The sequence below is a fragment of the Alosa alosa genome, chromosome 9, assembly GCF_017589495.1.
Source record: "Alosa alosa isolate M-15738 ecotype Scorff River chromosome 9, AALO_Geno_1.1, whole genome shotgun sequence".
Taxonomy (NCBI): domain Eukaryota; kingdom Metazoa; phylum Chordata; class Actinopteri; order Clupeiformes; family Clupeidae; genus Alosa; species Alosa alosa.
In genome coordinates this window covers 15,627,958-15,647,414 of record NC_063197.1, presented here as the reverse complement: position 1 = coordinate 15,647,414, position 19,457 = coordinate 15,627,958, and the positions used below count along the sequence as shown (strand labels likewise).

The 19,457-nt window shown below is 42.6% G+C and overlaps 3 protein-coding genes across 4 annotated transcripts; all 3 read left to right on the top strand.

The window, feature by feature from the left end:
* On the top strand, window positions 1–4,378 carry ptgfr (prostaglandin F receptor (FP)). Its single transcript, XM_048252067.1, has 2 exons — window positions 1–813; window positions 4,046–4,378. Exons 1-2 carry the CDS (start codon window positions 1–3, stop codon window positions 4,376–4,378), a joined length of 1,146 nt encoding a protein of 381 aa, XP_048108024.1.
* A 1,353-nt stretch (window positions 4,379–5,731) lies between these two features.
* btf3l4 (basic transcription factor 3-like 4) lies at window positions 5,732–8,711 on the top strand. Of its 2 annotated transcripts, none has more exons than XM_048251822.1 (6): window positions 5,732–5,826; window positions 6,417–6,478; window positions 6,900–7,013; window positions 7,432–7,633; window positions 7,843–7,902; window positions 8,142–8,711. In XM_048251822.1, exons 2-6 carry the CDS (start codon window positions 6,425–6,427, stop codon window positions 8,186–8,188), a joined length of 477 nt encoding a protein of 158 aa, XP_048107779.1. In that variant the 5' UTR covers window positions 5,732–5,826; window positions 6,417–6,424; the 3' UTR covers window positions 8,189–8,711. The 2 variants fall into 2 exon arrangements, with proteins under 2 accessions (XP_048107779.1, XP_048107780.1); XM_048251823.1 differs by lacking the exon at window positions 5,732–5,826 and adding an exon at window positions 5,870–5,987.
* Window positions 8,712–8,871: 160 nt separating this feature from the next.
* On the top strand, window positions 8,872–19,332 carry zfyve9b (zinc finger, FYVE domain containing 9b). The gene is made up of 16 exons (XM_048251817.1): window positions 8,872–9,153; window positions 10,392–11,232; window positions 11,613–11,712; window positions 11,907–12,061; window positions 12,258–12,381; window positions 12,622–12,744; window positions 13,031–13,186; window positions 13,517–13,741; window positions 14,511–14,593; window positions 14,714–14,818; window positions 15,219–15,369; window positions 15,695–15,775; window positions 16,018–16,180; window positions 16,324–16,429; window positions 16,955–17,131; window positions 18,434–19,332. The coding sequence occupies exons 2-16, from the start codon at window positions 10,663–10,665 to the stop codon at window positions 18,593–18,595; spliced, it is 2,481 nt and encodes an 826-aa protein (XP_048107774.1). The 5' UTR covers window positions 8,872–9,153; window positions 10,392–10,662; the 3' UTR covers window positions 18,596–19,332.
* Window positions 19,333–19,457: the final 125 nt, after the last annotated feature.

Here is a 19,457-nt window from a genome sequence, read left to right as displayed (position 1 = left end):
ATGACCCAGAACAGGAGCTCAGAGGCCGGGTGCCTCTCAGGTGGTGGCCCGTCAAATGGCACCAGAAGCCAAGCCGAGGTCTCTGTCATTTCCTCTGTCATATCCATGTCTGTGGGCATCCTCTCAAACACTCTCGCCCTCTTCATCCTGGTGAAGGCCTACCAGCGCTTCCGCCTCAAGTCCAAGGCTTGCTTCCTCCTCTTCGCCAGTGGCCTGGTTGTCACGGACTGTCTGGGTCACCTTATCAACGGCTCCTTGGTGTTTTATGTCTACAGCTACCGCAAAGACTGGGAGGCCTTCGACCCCAAGCGCATCCTGTGTGGCATCTTTGGCACCTCCATGGTCTTCTTTGGCCTGAGCCCCTTGCTCCTGGGGGGCGTGATGGCTGTCGAGCGCTACCTTGGGGTGACCCACCCTTTCTTCCACTCGTCAGTCATCGCCTCATGCCACATGAAGACGCTCATGGGCGCCATCTGGCTCCTGGCTCTCTTTGTGGCCCTGCTGCCCATCCTGCTCTGCCGGCCCTACGAGGTGCAGTGCTCGCGCAGCTGGTGCTTCTTCCGGATGGTAGGTGCACGTGACTGGCTGGACACCGTCTCCCCAGTGCTCTTCTCCCTCCTGGGGCTGCTGTCACTGCTTGTGTCCATCGTATGCAACGCCATGAGCGGGTTCGCCCTCTTGCAGTCAAAGCAACGCAGCCATCGTGACCGCCACCATTGTCACCACCGAAAGAGCTCAGCCCACCACTTGGAAATGATCTGCCAGCTGTTGGCCATCATGATTGTGTCCTGCGTGTGCTGGGGCCCCTTTCTGGTAAGAGCGGGCTACTTTCTGAGATTCTGGGAAGCCTCATCTCTGGCATGCATGGGCACAATACCAAGACACAAACAACAAAATTAAATGTATGAGGCAAGTCATTTATCTTACTGTGATGGTATGAGAGATTAAAACAAACAAGATAAGACTTTTTTGACAATTTTTTTTACACTTAATATTTGATTATTCTCATGAAAAGTATTATGGCGAATACAATTCACGTCCTTATTTAGATTTAGATTATCTATATATACATGGAGTACATGACATTGATGTTGACAATCAGGTAATTGTGTACCTGAACTGATCCACAACTGGCCATAAAGAGATACTAATTTTGGTAATCCCTGTAATAAAATAAAAGCAAAGAGACTCCAGTGTATATCCAACTTTACTGCATGGAATACACAGACTCTATTGACTGATATAAAGATTTTTGTAATAAATTATTCAGTATACATTATTGCCTTGTCAAAACAGCTTATAGAAACAGGTGGTCACCTGATCTGCCTCTTCAGTTCTCTTGTGTTAGGGTTTTAAAGCCAAATAACCTTAAGATATGTAGAGGTGGTACGGAGTGTACAAGCCAAACAGTGGATGTTTTTCTCCTGAGGGGAAAGATTTACTGTAAAAAGACAACTGGCAGAGAGAGAAGCACAAGCCCTTTGCACTTCTTGCACTTCATCTGTATGTAGGAGGAGCTGCCAATGATCTTAGGAGCTGTTAGAAAACTCTGTTCCCTCTACTTGAAATGCCTGATCTGTATTATGTCATCTCAAAAATTGTCATTTTGTTTGATTGTTTGGCCTATACTGTACATATGGCTATATTAAACAGTGCCTAAGGTATTCACCCCCTTGGATATTTCCACTTTTACTGCTTTTAGAAATGGAATCTTGATCAATTTAATGTGGCCTTTTTTAAAATAATTAACAAAAATCCTCTCTTTAATGTAAAAGGGAAAGCCGATTTCTACAAAGTAATGTTAATTAATTTACAAATATATAATACAAAATAAGTGATTGCTTAAATATTCACCCCCTTCAAGTCAGCATTGAGTAGATGCACCTGTGGCCACAATTAAAGCATGGAGTCTGCATAGATAGGTCTCACTTGCACATCTGGATACTGCAATTTTACTCCATTTTCCTTTGCAAAATTGTTCAAGCTCTGCAGGTTGGAAGGGGATCGGGTATGAACAGCCTTTTTCAAGTCCAGCCACAAGCCAGCGGCGCTCGGGGAGCAGTGAGGGGTTAGGTGCCTTGCTCAAGGGCACTTCAGCCGTGGATGTGGGCATGGGAGAGCAGTGCTCAACCACTTCCCCGACCCACATTTTTCCCACTGGTCGGGGATTGAACCGGCAACCCTTTGGTTACAAGCCCAATGCCCTTAACCGGTAGGCCACGGCTATTGTCTTCACGGTGGAATTATAGCCAGGAATACTGATTGACTAGTGATTGGACCTTTCAGACGCAGGTATCTTTATATTATATACACATTCGTGCACTCAGGCAATCTCCATTTCACTAATTGTGAGACTATTAGCACCAACTGGCTGGACCTATGTTGATTTAGGTCAGTTACTTTAAGGGGGGTGAATATTTATGTAACTGCTTATTTTGCAGTATATAGGGTCATTCCACGTCAATTCAACCAGGGCCCACGCACTTAGGTCTCAAAAAATTCTGATACAATTACCAGGTGTACCTATGTTACCCAGGAGACACACTGTAAAATTACTCTTATGTAAGCCAGTTTTACAGGGGGAGGGGGGTGTCGATTTTGTTCGGCCTCTTTTTTTTGTCAAAGTTCACAAGCCCACAGCGCAAGAACTAAACCATGTAGGAGGCTCAAATTTTGCATGCTGGTACATAAATAGGAATAGTATGTAGCAAAATTGTCACGTTTGGTCTGGATAATCCTCCATGGTCATAGCTGTCCCTCAAAGTCGATACAAATTTTATTGGAGTTTTTGGCTGGGCTCTGTTTAAAAGCCTTCAGAAAGACATATTTGTACTCAACATAGGCTCTTGATTTATTTTTCCTTACTGAGATAAGTAGAAACACTCTCACAAAAACAATGAACAGAAAATAAATTCCTTCAGGGTCTGAACAGCAGACTTTACAAAGTCTAAAAATCATTTTGGTTCTCATTTTCAGAGCACCCAAACACCTTGTGGGAATATACAAAGATTTTTTTTAATATTTTTTTCTTTTATTCTCCATGATCTTTTTTTTTCAAAAACACCAATTTGACTTGTCTTATGCCAATCTTTCTTTTTTCACTTTCCACCCTGAACATGGGCAAAATGCACCATTGACATCAATATGTTTTGTATAGAGCTACCCTAGGTTACTCTATACAACCACAGGTGGCAGTGTGGTGACTCTATATAAAACATATTGATGTCAATGGGGCATTTTGCCCATGTTCAGGGTGGAAAATACAAAAAGAAAGATTTGCATAAGACAAGTCAAATTGGTGTTTTCAAAAAAAAGAAGGGATCATGGAGAATAAAGAAAAACATATTTAAAAAAAAATGTGTATATTCCCACAAGGTGTTTGGGTGCTCTGAAAATGATAACCAAAATAATTTTTCAGACTTGTGAGGTCTGCTGTTCAGACCCTGAAGGATTTGTTTTCTGTTCATTGCTTTTTTTGTGAGAGTGTTTCTACTTATCTCAGTAAGGAAAATAAATCAAGAGCCTATGTTGAGTACAAATATGTCTTCTGAAGGCTTAAACAGAGCCCAGAAGAGTAATTTTACAGTGTGTCTCCTGGATAACATAGGTACACCTGGTAATTTTTTCAGAATTTTTTGAGACCTAAGTGCGTGGGCCCTGGATGAACTGACGTGGAATGACCCTATATTTTTAATTAATGAACATTAATTTGTAGAAATTTGCTATCACTTTGACATTAAAAAGGAGATTTTTGTAAATCATTGTAAAAAAAGCCAACTTAGCAATAAAAGTGTAAATATCTAAGGTGGGTGAATACTTTTTATAGGCACTATGTGCTGCATAATAGTGTATCATGCTGTGTATAATATGATCTCTGTTACCACTATTGAAATAGATGAGTTTTGTCTCATTCATTGACCAATAAAGTAAGACCACTCTCCACAACAGCCCTATGGAAATGGAAGCCCTCTTTACCTGTCACTGCTGCAGGATGATGTTGGTATGATCTACATCCTGATATGCTGCGTGCGTTCCATCCCTCCAGGTCAATGTCATTGTCTTGAACATCAATGATGAGGACCAGCGCGCCTACACCCGCATGCTTCTTACAGTGCGCATGGCTACATGGAACCAAATCCTGGACCCTTGGGTTTACATTCTCTTGCGCAAGGCCGTCCTGAGGAAGCTGTTCCTGGTCACCCACCGATGCTGCGGCTCACGTTCTCAGCGGCTGTATACCTGGAGGTGTGGAACCCTGACGAGGTCAGTCGAGGTCAGCACATCTGTCATCAGCAGACCGGAATGTTGTAGTCCAGATGGGGGCGCTATACCTGAGAGCAACGCACAGTTTGTTGTCCAGCCAGGAAACAGGACATGAGAAGATATGGCCGCTGCAGAGATTAACTGCGTCAGTAAGGTCACAGCAGTGGGCTAGTGTAGAACCCATATCACTCTCCCTCTGAGAGGCTGAAGGGCATTGTGTACCTTGCGACACTGACATAAAGACATGAATTGCACAGAATTACCATTCTGCTATTTAGTAATATATTAAATATTATTTAATTATCTTAACAGACTCAAGATTTGTAGGTTATTGATATTATGAATATATTATGTTATTTGCTATTTGACTACTTTTAACTATTAATTTTAATGATAATGTAATGTTTGTTGATATTGTTGTAAGTTACACGAACATTTCACAGAGTTGTTTTTTGTTTTGTTTTTTTCTGTTTGTTATAGTTGGAAAGCAAACTGCTGGACGTTTGCTAGTCTGTATTACTCTTGTATCATAATTTAGTGAAATAATGACCTGTCAATGTTTATTACAGGAAATACCTGTGGCTCCAGAAATGCTTCTTGACTTCCACTAATGTATAAAAAGTAAAGACTGTTAAAATTCAGCAAGTAATGTAGACCTCATTTCATGTTAAGTATGTCAAAAACGTATTTTTTTTATTGTGTTGACTGTGGGAATAAATAAACATAAATACATGAATTCGGAGCCTATGTAAGAACAATGCTAGGCTTAAGCATTGTTGTGTTTAGCATACAAGGCACAACCAAACTGATCTTAACCTCGGGTTTTATCTTCTTAAAAGGCTTCTCATGTTGAAGTTCATAAGTGCATGCATACATCACAATGTAATTGACGCATCTGTATACCGCCAACAGGCTACTTGTAGCCTAACTCATAGGTCAATGTCATGTGGCATTCCTAAAATTGTGTTTGAAAGATTTTGCTTTGCATAATCAGCTAAATGTCTTGAGGAACAAACTGTTGGACTACTGTTGGACTAGGCCTACTGTTTTTTTGTGTGTGTTCAACGAATATGTACATTTAGTTTTATTCTTGATTGTTTTGGCTTAGGCCTGTTTTAAAGCATCATATTAGATGTGCTGAACTCATATTTTATCATGCTGTGTATGATATGATTTATATATTTTTGTTTTCTATGTGCTTTGCATTTCCCGTGGAAATGTGATTTCGGTGCATTGTTTAAAAAAATATATATATATATTGCCTGCTTAATTATTTCCAATAGGCTAAGTGTCTTGTTATGCACATGTGAAAGATCATAAAACAAAGTCAAAATAAATATGTGATTTAAAAACACACTCATTATCACTGTTATTTTATATAGGCCTACATAAGAGATATTTTATTACATCATAACTTCACTGCAACATGGGCAGGCCTGTGCCATGCACAAATCCCCGCATCTCGGCGTCTAAAAGAAGCAGTCACGTGATAACTAACGTCAACATTTCCTCATATCCGCCATCTTCCTCCGCCGCATGCTTTCTGGACTGACTCTGATACAGGTCTGTGAAAACAAAATGCTGTTGATGCGCTGTCATGTTATGTTCGAAGTAATTTAATGACAACAGCAATTTATTTTGCAATTTCTGGTTTCCTCGCGGCAGTGTCTAAAATATTTGACCAGTCAATCGAATAATATCACTGGATTTGTGTGTATTAGCAGGTACTTCACTAGCTAGCAACGCAGCTATCTAGCAAGGGATCCCTACAGCTGGTAATGTTAAGCAGTGCTGGGAGGTTAGCTAATATAATGTTGCCACTTGTGAGCTGACGTTTTGTCTTATTGATGCTGTATTTTGGCCAGCTGCTCAATTCGTGGTTTGGTTACTTAAATATTCATTACCCAGCATACTTAAAATATTAATTGGCAACGTTTTCGGAATCGAGACATCTTAAGTTAAATATCCTGATGTACTAGCGATCTTTTGCTAACTTGTTAACATTAGAGATTGTCTGATGTAATGGTAACGTTAGCTTGCTAGCTCAGCGAAGTTCCGAGCTAACGTGTTTGCTGGATAATCCTCTGCTTACATGCTTGTCAGCTGATTTTATTGTGGACAACCCGTTAACTGGACAGTGCTCTTCATTGCAGGTAACATCATGAATCAAGAAAAATTAGCCAAACTTCAAGCTCAAGTCCGGATAGGAGGCAAGGTGAGGCAACTCGAGCTCGACTGTTTATTAGCTGCCGAGTGATGAGCGATTTTTTTAATATGCTGAATTATTCAGCCCAACACTGTCTTATTTTACATATTTATAAACTTATACTTTAATGCTAATATAATAACAATTATTAAACATCCAAACCAACGGTAATTAGTTTAAAGATGCAGCATTCAGTCGTTTGAATACTACAGCTGAACGAGCGAGTTAGCATAAATCTTTTCAAAAGGATCTGGCATTGTTTGAGCAGCATATGGTTTCAGACGCTTCCGTGCTTCCATTTATTATAAATTAATGGACCATAGTGAGTTACTTTAAGCAAATCAGGAATAGTGAACTTTAATATAAAATAATATATGAAAATGAATAATGTGAATTTTATTATTTTGGCTAACAAGTTTATTGCGTTTAGGGCACAGCACGTAGGAAGAAGAAGGTTGTACACAGAACAGCAACTGCTGATGACAAGAAACTGCAGAGTTCTCTCAAGAAACTGGCTGTCAACAACATTGCTGGTATCGAGGAGGTAAGGACTTTAAGTTTGTTAACTATGACTGACAAAAAAGTGTTCTTGGTGTGAATTAGTAAATTACAGAGTAATAAAGACGTTACATTTAAATACCAACCTGTTTAGTGAAGTCCACACAAAGACCTTGGGCACCCTGAAAATCAATAACATATTTGTGTAATTCACAGCAACTTCAACCACTAGTGAACATATGATGGGTTTTATGTGGTTTAGTACAATGCAAGAAAAGTAAAAACTGGCATTATGATTGTAAAGATGTTTTGTGATATTTATCCATTTCACCACAATATACTTTTCATGACTGTTTCAGTCATTCAACATGGGATGAACAATTTTTGCATTTGTTTGACTTATGGGTTCATAATCAAAGCATTATTCCCTGAGATTCATTGCATCCAAATCCTTTCCCTTTTAGGTGAACATGATCAAAGACGACGGAACCGTGATTCACTTCAACAACCCCAAAGTGCAGGCATCTTTGTCGGCCAACACTTTTGCCATCACGGGCCATGCTGAAACCAAGCAGCTCACAGAGATGCTCCCGGGCATCCTCAGTCAGCTGGGAGCGGACAGCCTCACAAGCCTGCGCAAACTGGCCGAACAGTACCCGCGGCAAGGTGTGTTTTTGGAGGGCACGTTGGCACACTAATGCTATAAATGGACTGCAGCATGGGGCGGTGGGGGTCTGGGGGCATTGCTATAGACACAAGACTGAATTTATTTTTATACACTGATGACAATTATACTTTTAGGTTTTAGTCAGTGTGTGTGTGTGCGCGTTCGTTGGGTGAAAGCAGCTCAAACTTGTTCTTGCTCTAATTTTTAGGTCTTGACAACAAAGCACCAAAGGCAGAAGATATTGAGGAAGAAGACGATGACGTACCAGGTAATGACTGAATCCAATTTAGCCTTGGTGTAACAACTGTTTACTTCTATTCTCTTAGCAGGAATGGTTTTCTGGGACTTGCTTTATAGTCTAGCTGTACATTTTATTAGTTTGTTTACTCTGAGAAAACTCTGTACTCTGCAAAATCATGACATCAACAGCTTTGGCATGTCAGTAACTAGTTTAATTCTAGGTGTTTTAGAGGTTTCAAACATGGGTTTTGTTTTTCTTTCACTCAGATCTCGTGGAGAACTTTGACGAAGCATCGAAAAATGAGGCCAACTGACTCCCTACCCCAACGTTTTGAATGGGACTGCGCATCAAGTCGTTGCTCGTCATTCAGTGTTTTTAATTTAGATGAACGTGACGTCATTTCAACACTATCCAGCAAACCAGAGACTTTTGTATTGTGAACCAGGAGTCCTGACCCACATTATCCTCTTTAAAATGGTCTTATGCACTTAAAATAAAGACCAAGCTATAGCCGAGGGGGGCGGGGGGGTTGTGCTATTCCCAAAGATCTGGAGTGTGTGGGGTTTAGTGCACCCCTCTTGTCATTTGATGGTAGAAATAGTTTGGTGAAAGAGAAGGCCATTGCTTATTCAGGCCTTAATTGCTTGGCGACTTGAAGGTTACCCAGAAAACCAGCGCGCGCTGCAGTTGTCCGGAATAGGTTGCCCTTCCTTGGCCCATTTAACGGTTCAGTACCTTTTACCACGTTGCCGGTCTTGATTGCAGTGGTTATGAAATCTAGTCTTAATTTTTTTTTTTTTTGATTTATGAAACAAAATAAAAACGAATTAACCTTTTTTTACATGGTGCTGTGGTCATTATAATCTAAAGGGAAATAATAATAATAAAACAACTTCCAATGTATATTGAATTGTAGGAAGTAGAGTGAAGACTTATTCCCAGGGGCTTTGATAAGCGTCGGCCCGTAAGAGCACCTAGGGTTGAAAACCCGCTTCAGGTCAGTACAGATGTCTTATGCATTGCAGTTAATTTGTCCGCACAGAATCTGCGGCTAGCGTAGCCTACTTCAGCGCCACAGGAGAAAGTGTTTGGTACGATAATGATTCAGAGACGACTGAGCACGACTCAGTCCAGCGGATCCTGCGAAATCTGGTGGGAGGGATTGTGATGTGAACGCTTTCCGTCAGGTGTTTTGGTTTGTCGCCACTGAAAATTCACAATTCATTCGACTGCTGCTCAGAAGCGCCCGGGTGCTGGAAATGTACGAAGGAGAAGAGGGTAAGATGCGCGATTTGTTTAAAAAATATGACTTTGTTAGAGATTGTGTAGGTTGACTCACGATTATGTAGCCATCGCCTATGGAGATATTAATCGCATGAATCAGCATGCCGTAAATCATGCCGCTCATATTTCATATAAATCACTGGAAGTCAGTAGGCCTATTCTAATTCATGTTGAATTATATGTCTTGATCTGGACTACAACGATTGAAAAGCTTCCAGATGAAAATCGTAGGACTGACAAATTGTCGCATTGCCGTATTCAGTGGTCGATATAGCAATTAATTGCCATCGCAGCAATATAGGGGGGTTCCACACGTGCGCTAGTTATTTACATGCGCGTTACATTGCGTTGCCTTTCCGTATAATCTTTAATAAAAGCAACGTTGCGATGTACTGTGCATTGATCGATGAAATGAATAGCATGACAAGGTAACTAGGGGAGGGGGTTTCGATGAGAGGAAACGAGTCTGCAATGCAGTTCTGTCAGATAATTTAACACAATGCAAGGGGTAGCCTAATTTGATCAGTGGAAATTGTCCAAAGTGAAGGATTGACCAGTGTGACGACACACTTTGAAAGACGGTGGTGCTTTATCCTGTATATTTGCGCCGATTGATCGAGTAGTTTGACGACCAGTTCTGTCACTATAGCTAAGCTGTTTGAGTGGCGTGAGCTTAGCCTAACTCAGTGTTTTCGTCATCATAAACCAGAAATGAATTTTGACATAATGAGTCATAGCCATATGGAGAATGTTTTCCTTAATTAGTCGTTTAAATATAGAAGTGCAGAAACAGTTTAGCATTTGTTGGATCAACATTGCAATTAAACATTGTGGCATATGATGGAGCTTTGCACCCTCGGTGTTAGCCTACTGCAGTGGGATCACAGAGCGTCTAGGCTACAGCAGCTTCAGTGATTGGTCTTGTGGGGCTGAGCATCCAGCTTACTGCAGCTGCAGGAAGAACACTCGCAAACTCAGCAGAAACACCCACACAGACAGTTGTAGTACTAATAGTGTGTGGCATGCATGTGAGGAGTGAGTGCTTGCAACGCCTCGTAGGGTTGGCTGTTAGATGAGTGGGCAAAAAGAGTGAAGGGCTATGCCTTACTGGGGCGGAGATGATTGATGCTGGAGGAAGAGGAAGGGAATGAAACAAAGTCCACCAGGTATGCAGAACAATAAAATATCTCATCGTGGATGATCTCTCTCTCGCTCTCTCTCTCTCTCAACAGATTCCAGTGAATTTAATTGTGGAAAGTGATTTACAACGTCGAACATTTTCCTGGAGGAAAAGTGAGTTTAATTCCACTCATGCACTGCATCAACATGGATCCCACTGATACAAGACTTATAAATAGGAAAACCTTTAGCTTGTACCTTCAACTGAAAACCATCCAAAAAGTACAATGATTTGCTCGAAGCATCCCGGCCACTTTAGCATCGCAAGCAATGGTGAATAACGACCAGTTTGGGAAGAGGATGTGACTTGCCCCGCCGAGCATTATGAGACAAGCGGTGACCACGCTGTCGATGTGGGGAGAGAGGCACTTTGGCTACACCACCCTGAGGGACTCCACTGAAACGCTGGGCGACGAGAGGTGGCCCCAGATACCCCGTCTGAAGGAGGACTCCGTCATCGAGGAGAAGGAGGTGGAGGAGGACAGTGGCATTGAACAGACGCCCACCTCCGAGGAGCAGGACGCCATAGTGGGGCTGGCCTCCGTGTTGCCCGTGGAGGCGACCAACGGAGGAGGGGAACAAGACCAGGACCTCCGGCAGCGTCTGGAGGCGCAGCAGCCTAAAGTCTGCAAGCTTCCGTTTGTTGCCAAGTCTGAGAAGGAGCCAGGTGGAGATGGAAGGGGTGGAGGAGGAGGGGCAAACTCTCTGGCTACTCCCAGCCCTGACAACGACCACCCGGCTGGGAGCCTCGGTGAAGCCACCACGCCGCCTCCCGGCGCTCTCGGAGAGGTGGCCCCTGTGTGGGTCCCCGACTCACAGGCCCCGGCCTGCATGAAATGCGGCGCCAAGTTCACTTTCACCAAGAGGAGGCACCACTGCAGGGCCTGTGGAAAGGTCAGTGTGAGAGAGAAGCCGCAGTGAGATAACAAACCCACTTTGCCCAGTCAATTACACAGAACAATGGAGTCTAATGACTCTTGGGGCTAGCTGCTGCTTTTGTATAATAAAATCCTGTGGATTAGCATACTTATTTTTTTTTTGTGTGTGTGTTTTTCGGAGTGCGTGTATGTGTGTACACACATATCTTCGTGTGTGTGTGAGAGTAAGTGTGTGTGCATATGTGTGTACACACATATTATGTGTGCATGTGGTAGTGATGTGTGGAGTGATGGTTGTGTGCAGTGTGTGTGTTTGTGAGAGAAAGTGAGTGTGTGTGCACGGTTTTGTATTGTGTGTCTGTCCCCTCTGACGGTGCTTCTGTCTGTGGCATGCAGGTGTTCTGTGTAGTGTGCTGCGATCAGAGGTGCAGATTAACACACCTGGATGGGAAGGAGGGGCGTGTCTGTGTCAGCTGTCACTTCACTCTCATGAACCGTGGGTATTACCGGGCAGTGGTGGTGGTGGAGGAGGAGGAGGAGGAGGAGCTGTCACCCGTTTCAAACGCACACAGAAAAAATGTAGCTTGCAATTGCTTAAAGAGTTAAATGGCCTCTTTTGTGGGTTTTAATTTCATAAAATTAAAACATCTGTGTGTCTGTCCGTCTCCTCTGTGTCCCGCCCTCGTACAGGGTCGGCTCCCAAAGACCAGCGAAGGGTGTGGTTTGCAGATAGTCTCTTGCCTGACTCGGATGCAAGGGACTCGGCTGGAACGCCGGATCACAGACCCCCCAACTCCTCCCAGCCAAGCAGACCCTTGGTGCTGGGGACCGGAGGAGATGCTGTGGTAAACCATCTTTTTAATGTGTGTCTAATATCCTATAGCTGACCATATGGTGTACTCATATGCCAGAGTACACACCTTTTCTCTCACAGTGTATTGTCTAAAGCAATAGATGAGCAAGAAGCAAGTTATAAATTAATCACATACAAAACAGAGAGCTTAATTACCAGCCATTTTGTTTTTTTCTTCCGTGTAACAGGAGGTGGATGCTCCCTCTGGCTGGGGTATGGGGGCTCTGGTGGGAAGCCCCATTGGTAGTTCCTCTAACCTGATTCCATCTGAAGGCCTTCCTCCTATTCTTACATCAACTGGAGTCAAGGGAGGTATGAATACGTCACAGGCCAGGCAGGCAGGCAGGCTAGACAAGCTCAGGGGGGTCCCTTCCGGAATTCACAGAACTTCAGTTCTATAAATTACGTTAGACTTTCTCTTATGGTCTGTGTTGTTCTCAGGGTTTGTAGAGGGAAGCCAAGCCAAGCTGATGCTACAGCTGTGTGTATATTTGCTTAGCTCACTGTAATCTCCAGCTGGTACTTAGCCTCTTCTTGTCCTCCCCGCTCCAGACTACACGGTGGAGGAGAGGCCCTCTGAGACATCTCTCATGGTGGAGTTAGAAGGGGGCAGAGCAGAGCCACTCGTCTTCGTCCTCAACGCCAACCTGCTGGCCATGGTCAAGCTCATTAACTGTACGTCTGCTGGTGCATGACTTTATCTCACTGATTGACTGATTTAGGCCTACTATATTATCAAATAAGATGTATGATATGATGGGAAAGTATGCAGAATATAAGAGATGCTTCAAATGACATGACATTTCAAAGACTTTATACTATAATGTTTTTGTCGGCTAAACCACAACCAATACGTTTGCTGGCCCATATACTATCGGCTTATTTACATTGTGAAGTCTTCGTAGGCTGTTTCGTAGGCTTTTTCCCTATGAAGTAGTGACCCAGGCTTTGCTGTGTGCAGATGTAAACAGGAGGTGCTGGTGTGTCATGACGAAGGGGATGCACGCGGTGGGCCAGGCGGAGGTGGTGGTGCTGCTGCAGTGCCTCCCTGATGAGAAGACCTTTCCCCGGGACATTTTCAGCCACTTCATCCAGCTTTATCGAGACGCCCTCACAGGTAAACACTAAATGGATAGGACTCTTGTTGTGAAGATGGAATTGTCCTTTAACTGACTAATGATTGCTTTACATGCATTTCCATACTGTTACATGGATTTTGCCTTATGCTTTATTTTTGGCTGCGTTGTTTGGTTCAGTTCTCATTTTCTCATACTCTTGTCTCTGACAAAAGTGTCTGCCAAAAACTTAAACCTTTACCTTAACTCTGAATGTTAGATTTTCAACTTCTTATTGTTTGCAATTTTAGTGTTCTTTTCATTTTACACTTGATCTTGAAAGAATGGATCTTCATCAACTCTCCCTCCACCTCGATTTTTCCTGTGTCCAGGAAAAGTTTTAAATCACCTTAGTCACTCCACCGCGAGCAGAGGCCTGCTGGGCAGCAAAGAGCACGCTGGGTTCCTGTACATCCGCCCCACCTTCCAGTCTCTGGACGGTCTCCCGCTGCCCAGCCAGCCCTTCCTCTTTGGGCTCCTGATCCTGCGGGCGGAGACCCCCTGGGCCCGGGCCTTCCCCCTGCGTCTCATGCTCCGCCTGGGGGCCGAGTACCGCTGTAAGTGTTCCCGCCGCTTCGCTGGGTTCCCACGGGTCATGGAATTTCTGGAATATCATGGAATTTTGGAAAGTCTATTCCAGACATGGAAAGTCAGGGAATTTTATCATTTTGGGGCAAAGTCATGGAATATCAGGGAATTTCGTTGTAGCAGTTTAAAATTTACTTGCCAAAATACATAAATACAAATATTTCCACGCAGAACTGGTCATTTGCTTTACTGCTTCCTTGAGGATCCCCTTTGTTTATTCAATGCCCATTTATTCATCTCTCACTCTAAAAAGTAAAATATTCTTGAACGCTATACAACTACAATACCGGTAGTGTATAGGAAGTCGTGGAAATTCCTTTTTTTTGTCAGGGAAAAGTCATGGAATTGTACATTTGACTTAGAGTGGGAACCCTGTGGTAAAGACAGATGATTAAAATCATGGTTTTGGGTCCCACAGAGCGAGTACACACAGGCTACTAATGACAGGATTTATTATTACTGTAAGTTGCTTTGAATAAAATGGATGTAATGTGAATCCATGAGTCTGGTGCTCACTGAGAGCCTGAGTCATCACTTGAATTATGTTGTCAGATAATCCTCAAATGTTGTCACAAACCATTATAAACCAATCAACCGCAGCTACAGAAGGCCCAATGAGAGAGTCATGCCATAATTTTTTTCTATTCAGTTCCAAGTTCACAGTGATGTTTTGTACAATTGAAATTACTTATTTATTATTTATTACTTATACAATTATTGCTTGTCTCCTGTCTGTAGTTTACCCTTGTCCCCTATTCAGTGTCCGCTTTCGGAAGGCTCTGTTTGGAGAGACCAGCCACACTATCATGAGATTGCTTGTGGTGAGACACACTGATCTTCACTGACTTTGAGCCGTAATTAGATGTGTGTTTTTTAAAAGTGTATTTGTAAATCAAATGTCTCCACATCTTGTCTTGTGTCCATGCCTTTGTCATCGAAAGGACTTCCGTTTCTACCGCTACACGTTGCCAGTGGTGACGGGATTGATGGTGGACATGGAGGCTCGTAGCACCTGTATAAAAATACCCAAAGCCCGTCACAGTGAGGTAACAAGTAGCACTCACAGTTCTCTGTATAGACCCTTTCAATCTGTTACTACAGGATTTCCAAATTAAATGTTGAAAACCAAAGCAGATACTTTGAAATGAAAATGAATCAGACTTCAGCGTAATGCTCTACAACGTTTTATTATTATTATTTTGTTTGTCCTCAAGTTACCATTAGCTCAATGTTGTTTTCTGTGCCACTGGAAATGCGCACGTTTGTTTCTACAGTTGAAAGGGTCTATAATACGGCCAGAATGAGATGTTTGTCTCATGCTGTACTGGAAGAACATACTTTGAATTGTAGGTGTACTATTTATTGTGCTTCATGTAAAATGCTTGAAATGAAAGGCATAGGATAATCTGTGAATATAAAATAAGTTTTCCTTTTTTTCCCCCACAGTTGTTGAAGGCCCTGAACAAGTCGAATGAGCATGTGTTGGCCATGGGCGCATGTTTTAATGAGAATGCAGACTCACACCTGATCTGTGTACAGAGTGAGAACGGACAGTACCAGACCCAAGCCATTAGCATCCATAACAAGCCCCGGAGAGGTAAACTACCATGCACTTCATCTGACAGTGAGAATGAACTGTGCTGAACAAATCCCTTGATCTATTCACGAATGGATAAATTGACTCAAATAATTAAAATATATATTGAAGAATGAATGAAGAACTTAATGCTTTTACATTATATTTTTGCATTTAATATGTTATAAATCTTTTAATGTAGCAAGGGGGAAGGGGGAATGTTTTCAAGATTTCAATGACAAGCTGTTGCCACTAGAGGGTAGTATGTGCTTGTAGGCATAATCTATTCTAAAGACAGCCTGTGTTAGGAGCTATTGTAAACTGTGTGTTTTATTACTTCTTTCAGTTACCGGTGCCTGCTTTTTTGTGTTTAGTGGAGCACTTAAAATATCCTCTGGATACCTCGCTAAGTCAAGCATTGTGGAAGGTAACATTACAATCTGAATCTGTGATGCTGTTTGTTTTGCACCTGATGAAGCAGAACTTTCATCTTTTACACCTCTCAGCATAATGTGAATTAAATGCTTTTGAGATGTCACTGTTTTTTATCTACTAATATATGACTATGTACTTATATATATATATATATTGTGGCTTCAGAATATAAGCTCCTGTTTTATAATATAAATTATATAACCTCTTTTTTGACTTGTGGTCTGCTCCACACAGATGGTCTGATGGTCCAAATCACCATGGAGAGCATGGTAGAGCTGCGACGCTCCTTGCGTGAGATGAAGGACTTCACCATCAGCTGTGGGAAGCTTGACCAGTCTGACAACCAGGAATGTGTGTACATCCAGTGGCTGGACCAAGAGCCACGTTTCAACAAAGGGTGATCTCACACTATTCACATGATGAACTAAACACTGAAGTCTCACTTCCTGTGACCCTATACACACACACACACACACACACACACACAAACACAAACACTGCTTTTCATAATTCTCCTGTCCCTTCCTCCCTGTCCGGCAGAATCTCCAGTCCCATTGATGGTAAATCCATGGAGTCCATCACCAGCATTAAGATGTTCCAGCGCTCTGAGTACAGGGCCAACGGCAAGGTCATCCGCTGGACAGAGGTGAGCAAACTCTGAAACCTTACTATTAAATGAATCCATTATTCATTGAAATAAAACAGAAATCAAGTCATTCTTCATTATGTGATTTAAAAAAAATAATAATGACAACATTCTTTATCTAAATGAAAAATAACAGAATAGCACCATAAGAATGGAAAACCATTACTCCACTATGCTGGCAAAACACTCAGGCTGTTCAGTGTTATTGTTTGTCGTAGCTGGTGATGTTATCAGATGTTGACCTTCCCCCATTCTGCATGTCAAAAGAACAAACAATGGTAGGCTGAAGGCATAGCATCTGTCATTACAGGGCTATTAAAACTATTAGCATGTTTGTGCCATCCCCTTTATGTATGAATGGAGGTGTAACCTTGGCACAAGAGTCATGTTACAGCAGTGTACAATGCCATGCTCTACTTGTGCCAATGCCTTCATGCCTGTATGCACTTTTTGCACCATTTATTTTCCGTAAGCATAAGCTTTGAGATGAACTTTCATCTAGAAGTGCTATGTGTTGTGCTGCAGGTGTTCTTTCTGCAGAGGGACAAGCAGGCCAACGGGCCAGCAAACCCCACCAGCTACAGCCGCCTGACGGAGAGGCTGGCCCGAGCCTTCTGCCTGGCCCTGTGCCCTTATCTGAAGTTGCTGAAGGAGGATGGCATGGCCAAGCTCGGCCTGCGGGTCACACTGGATACTCAGCGTGTAAGAACCCCTTGCGGTCTGGATCACAGAGAGATTTGGTCACCCTACTGCATAGGTCGACAACAGGCGGCCCGCAGGCCAAAGCTGGCCTGCCAGCAATATGATTTGGCCTGCCAGATTATTCTTGTAGTCTGATTTTTTTTATTCCTTTTTATTTTACAATATCGATTTACAAATAGCCAATCAGACCGTGGGTGCTTAAACAAATATGAGAAAGAGCACCAGAACGCACTATGATCCGGTCCTATGATCCCTGATCCTCTGCCAGCGCATGTTGCGTTTTCGTGCCTCTGCCAGGCAACCTTGAAGCTTCGTCTTGTTGTGCCGTCTATCATATATTCCTTTCAAACAGTGACGGCGTCATTGCAGATCAGACACACAGGCTTTGTATTTGTGAAACCGGCTAAGATGAGCGCAACATTTTCTTTCCATTCCTTTTTTATAGGCTCCATTTTCTCAGTAAAACTTACTTTAGACTGTTTGACCAAGACATTTTCTCCCAGCTACCTTATACCAGTAGTTCACTCCTCACTCTGCACGCTAATATTTCTTGTAGGCAAACAATAAACATTGTAACATTGTCATGTCAGCAGGTGGGTTAACCAAGTATTTAAGAATAAATGTAAAATAGACTATCCAAAGTATCCTAATTAAGATAAGACAGGCTCCATGTTAAACAGTCCATCATTACCAAAATGATTGTAGCCTAGGCTACACATTTACTATTCACAATATTGAAATGGGAGATAAATCTAATCAGAAGCATTTAATTACTCAAGTAGACCATCAGTGTACCCATCCATGGTACATTTTTTCATGAGTTATTTTTATCCATTCTCCATGTAGATGCGTGCAGGTCATCCACCGTAGTGGCGTTTCAATATTAGTCTATCCTCTGGCCCGACATCCATTTGCCAAAGTCACTTGCCGACCCCTGCCCTACTGGTTAAAGTTAATAATCAGACAACAAGCTCACCTTTCTACAGGTGGTTGCTCCACTTGTGTAGATGGTTGTACTGTAGTAACAACAGCAGTTACTGGGTCTTCTATGTTCACTATACCTGTGTGTCTTTACAGGATACAGGCATAGATGTTTTATATATAAGACTAAATGTAAACATATAAAAATATAAATGCTAGTGACTCTTTATACTGCACAATGACAGTCATCACATAATACAATAATCCAGACTGATATGAAACAATTAAGAGATTGTAGGAATACAGAAGTAAGAAGTAAGAGAGTGGTGTAAAGACAGACTGATGGTGATGTTGATCTAATAGGACTTGTTTGCCCCTCAGACGGATTACGTTGCGGGCAGCAATGGGCAGCCCCTTCCCACTCAGTACATGAAGATACTGGACAGTGCCCTGACGCCAGTGATACAGGCGGGGACCCTGCAGCAGGGCGAGGGACCCCTGCAGATGGAATTTTTCTTCTACATCCAGGAGAACATCTCCTAGAGCCGGAGGTCACCCCCCTCACACCCAGGACTCCCGTCTCCTACATGCAGGAGAAACGTCTCCCAGAGATGGAGGTCATCTTCTGCATCTAGGAGAAACACATCTCCTAGAGATGGATTTTCTCCAGTCTGCCCCCCTCCCCCCAACCCCTCCTGCCTGCCTCTTTACTTTATGATTATACCTGCATCCCCCTACTCCCATAGAAGTCATATTAGTGCCAACTGCCCCATCGACGGCAATCACCCTGCCCCAGCTGGCAGAGAACATCGCAAGCATGGTGCCATTTTTCCTGCTCCTGACAAATCATTCCCATGAAGTTAGATGCCGCATGACCAGTGGCCATCTTGATTTTTATTTGGAAATACAATGCCAGTATTTTGAATAGAACCTCCAGCTGCAGTACTCAGCCTTTAAATAAATCATGGATTCTTGGTTGGGGGAGAATGGGGACACGTCCATTCACTTTCTCCAAGTTGAAAAAAAAGACGATGAGCGTTGAAATAGGTATTTTTTTCTTTTGAGAAGTACACGTAGAGAAAACAGCTTCAATGTAACTCCAAGGTCCTTTTTAAAAAAATGGACTTCCGATGCAATACAGTCTGTGTCTGTCTCTGATCCATGTATTGTAACATCTCATGCTGATGTACTACTTTCTCAACTGTGAAAACCTGAGGATAAAAATGCACACTTAGGCCATGGATGGAAAAAAATGACAAAATAAATGGCCATGAATAACAGGCAGCAGTTGTGCATGTTAATTGTGAGCCACTGAAGTTTTATATGGATGCATCCGACGCAAGTATGTATTAAGTAGAGCCTGAAACGGGAACGGGTATGACTTGACTTGCAAACCCTTGCTTGC

Excerpts from the sequence above, each read along its gene's own strand:
- ptgfr (XM_048252067.1), top strand. The coding sequence starts at position 1 with ATGACCCAGAACAGGAGCTCAGAGGCCGGGTGCCTCTCAGGTGGTGGC. Across the intron at positions 814-4,045 it reads TGTGCTGGGGCCCCTTTCTG|GTCAATGTCATTGTCTTGAA; the intron begins GTAAGAGCGGGC and ends CCATCCCTCCAG.
- btf3l4 (XM_048251822.1), top strand. The coding sequence starts at position 6,425 with ATGAATCAAGAAAAATTAGCCAAACTTCAAGCTCAAGTCCGGATAGGA. Across the intron at positions 6,479-6,899 it reads AAGTCCGGATAGGAGGCAAG|GGCACAGCACGTAGGAAGAA; the intron begins GTGAGGCAACTC and ends TATTGCGTTTAG. Across the intron at positions 7,634-7,842 it reads CGAACAGTACCCGCGGCAAG|GTCTTGACAACAAAGCACCA; the intron begins GTGTGTTTTTGG and ends TCTAATTTTTAG.
- zfyve9b (XM_048251817.1), top strand. The coding sequence starts at position 10,663 with ATGAGACAAGCGGTGACCACGCTGTCGATGTGGGGAGAGAGGCACTTT. Across the intron at positions 11,233-11,612 it reads ACTGCAGGGCCTGTGGAAAG|GTGTTCTGTGTAGTGTGCTG; the intron begins GTCAGTGTGAGA and ends TGTGGCATGCAG. Across the intron at positions 14,819-15,218 it reads CCAAAGCCCGTCACAGTGAG|TTGTTGAAGGCCCTGAACAA; the intron begins GTAACAAGTAGC and ends TTTCCCCCACAG.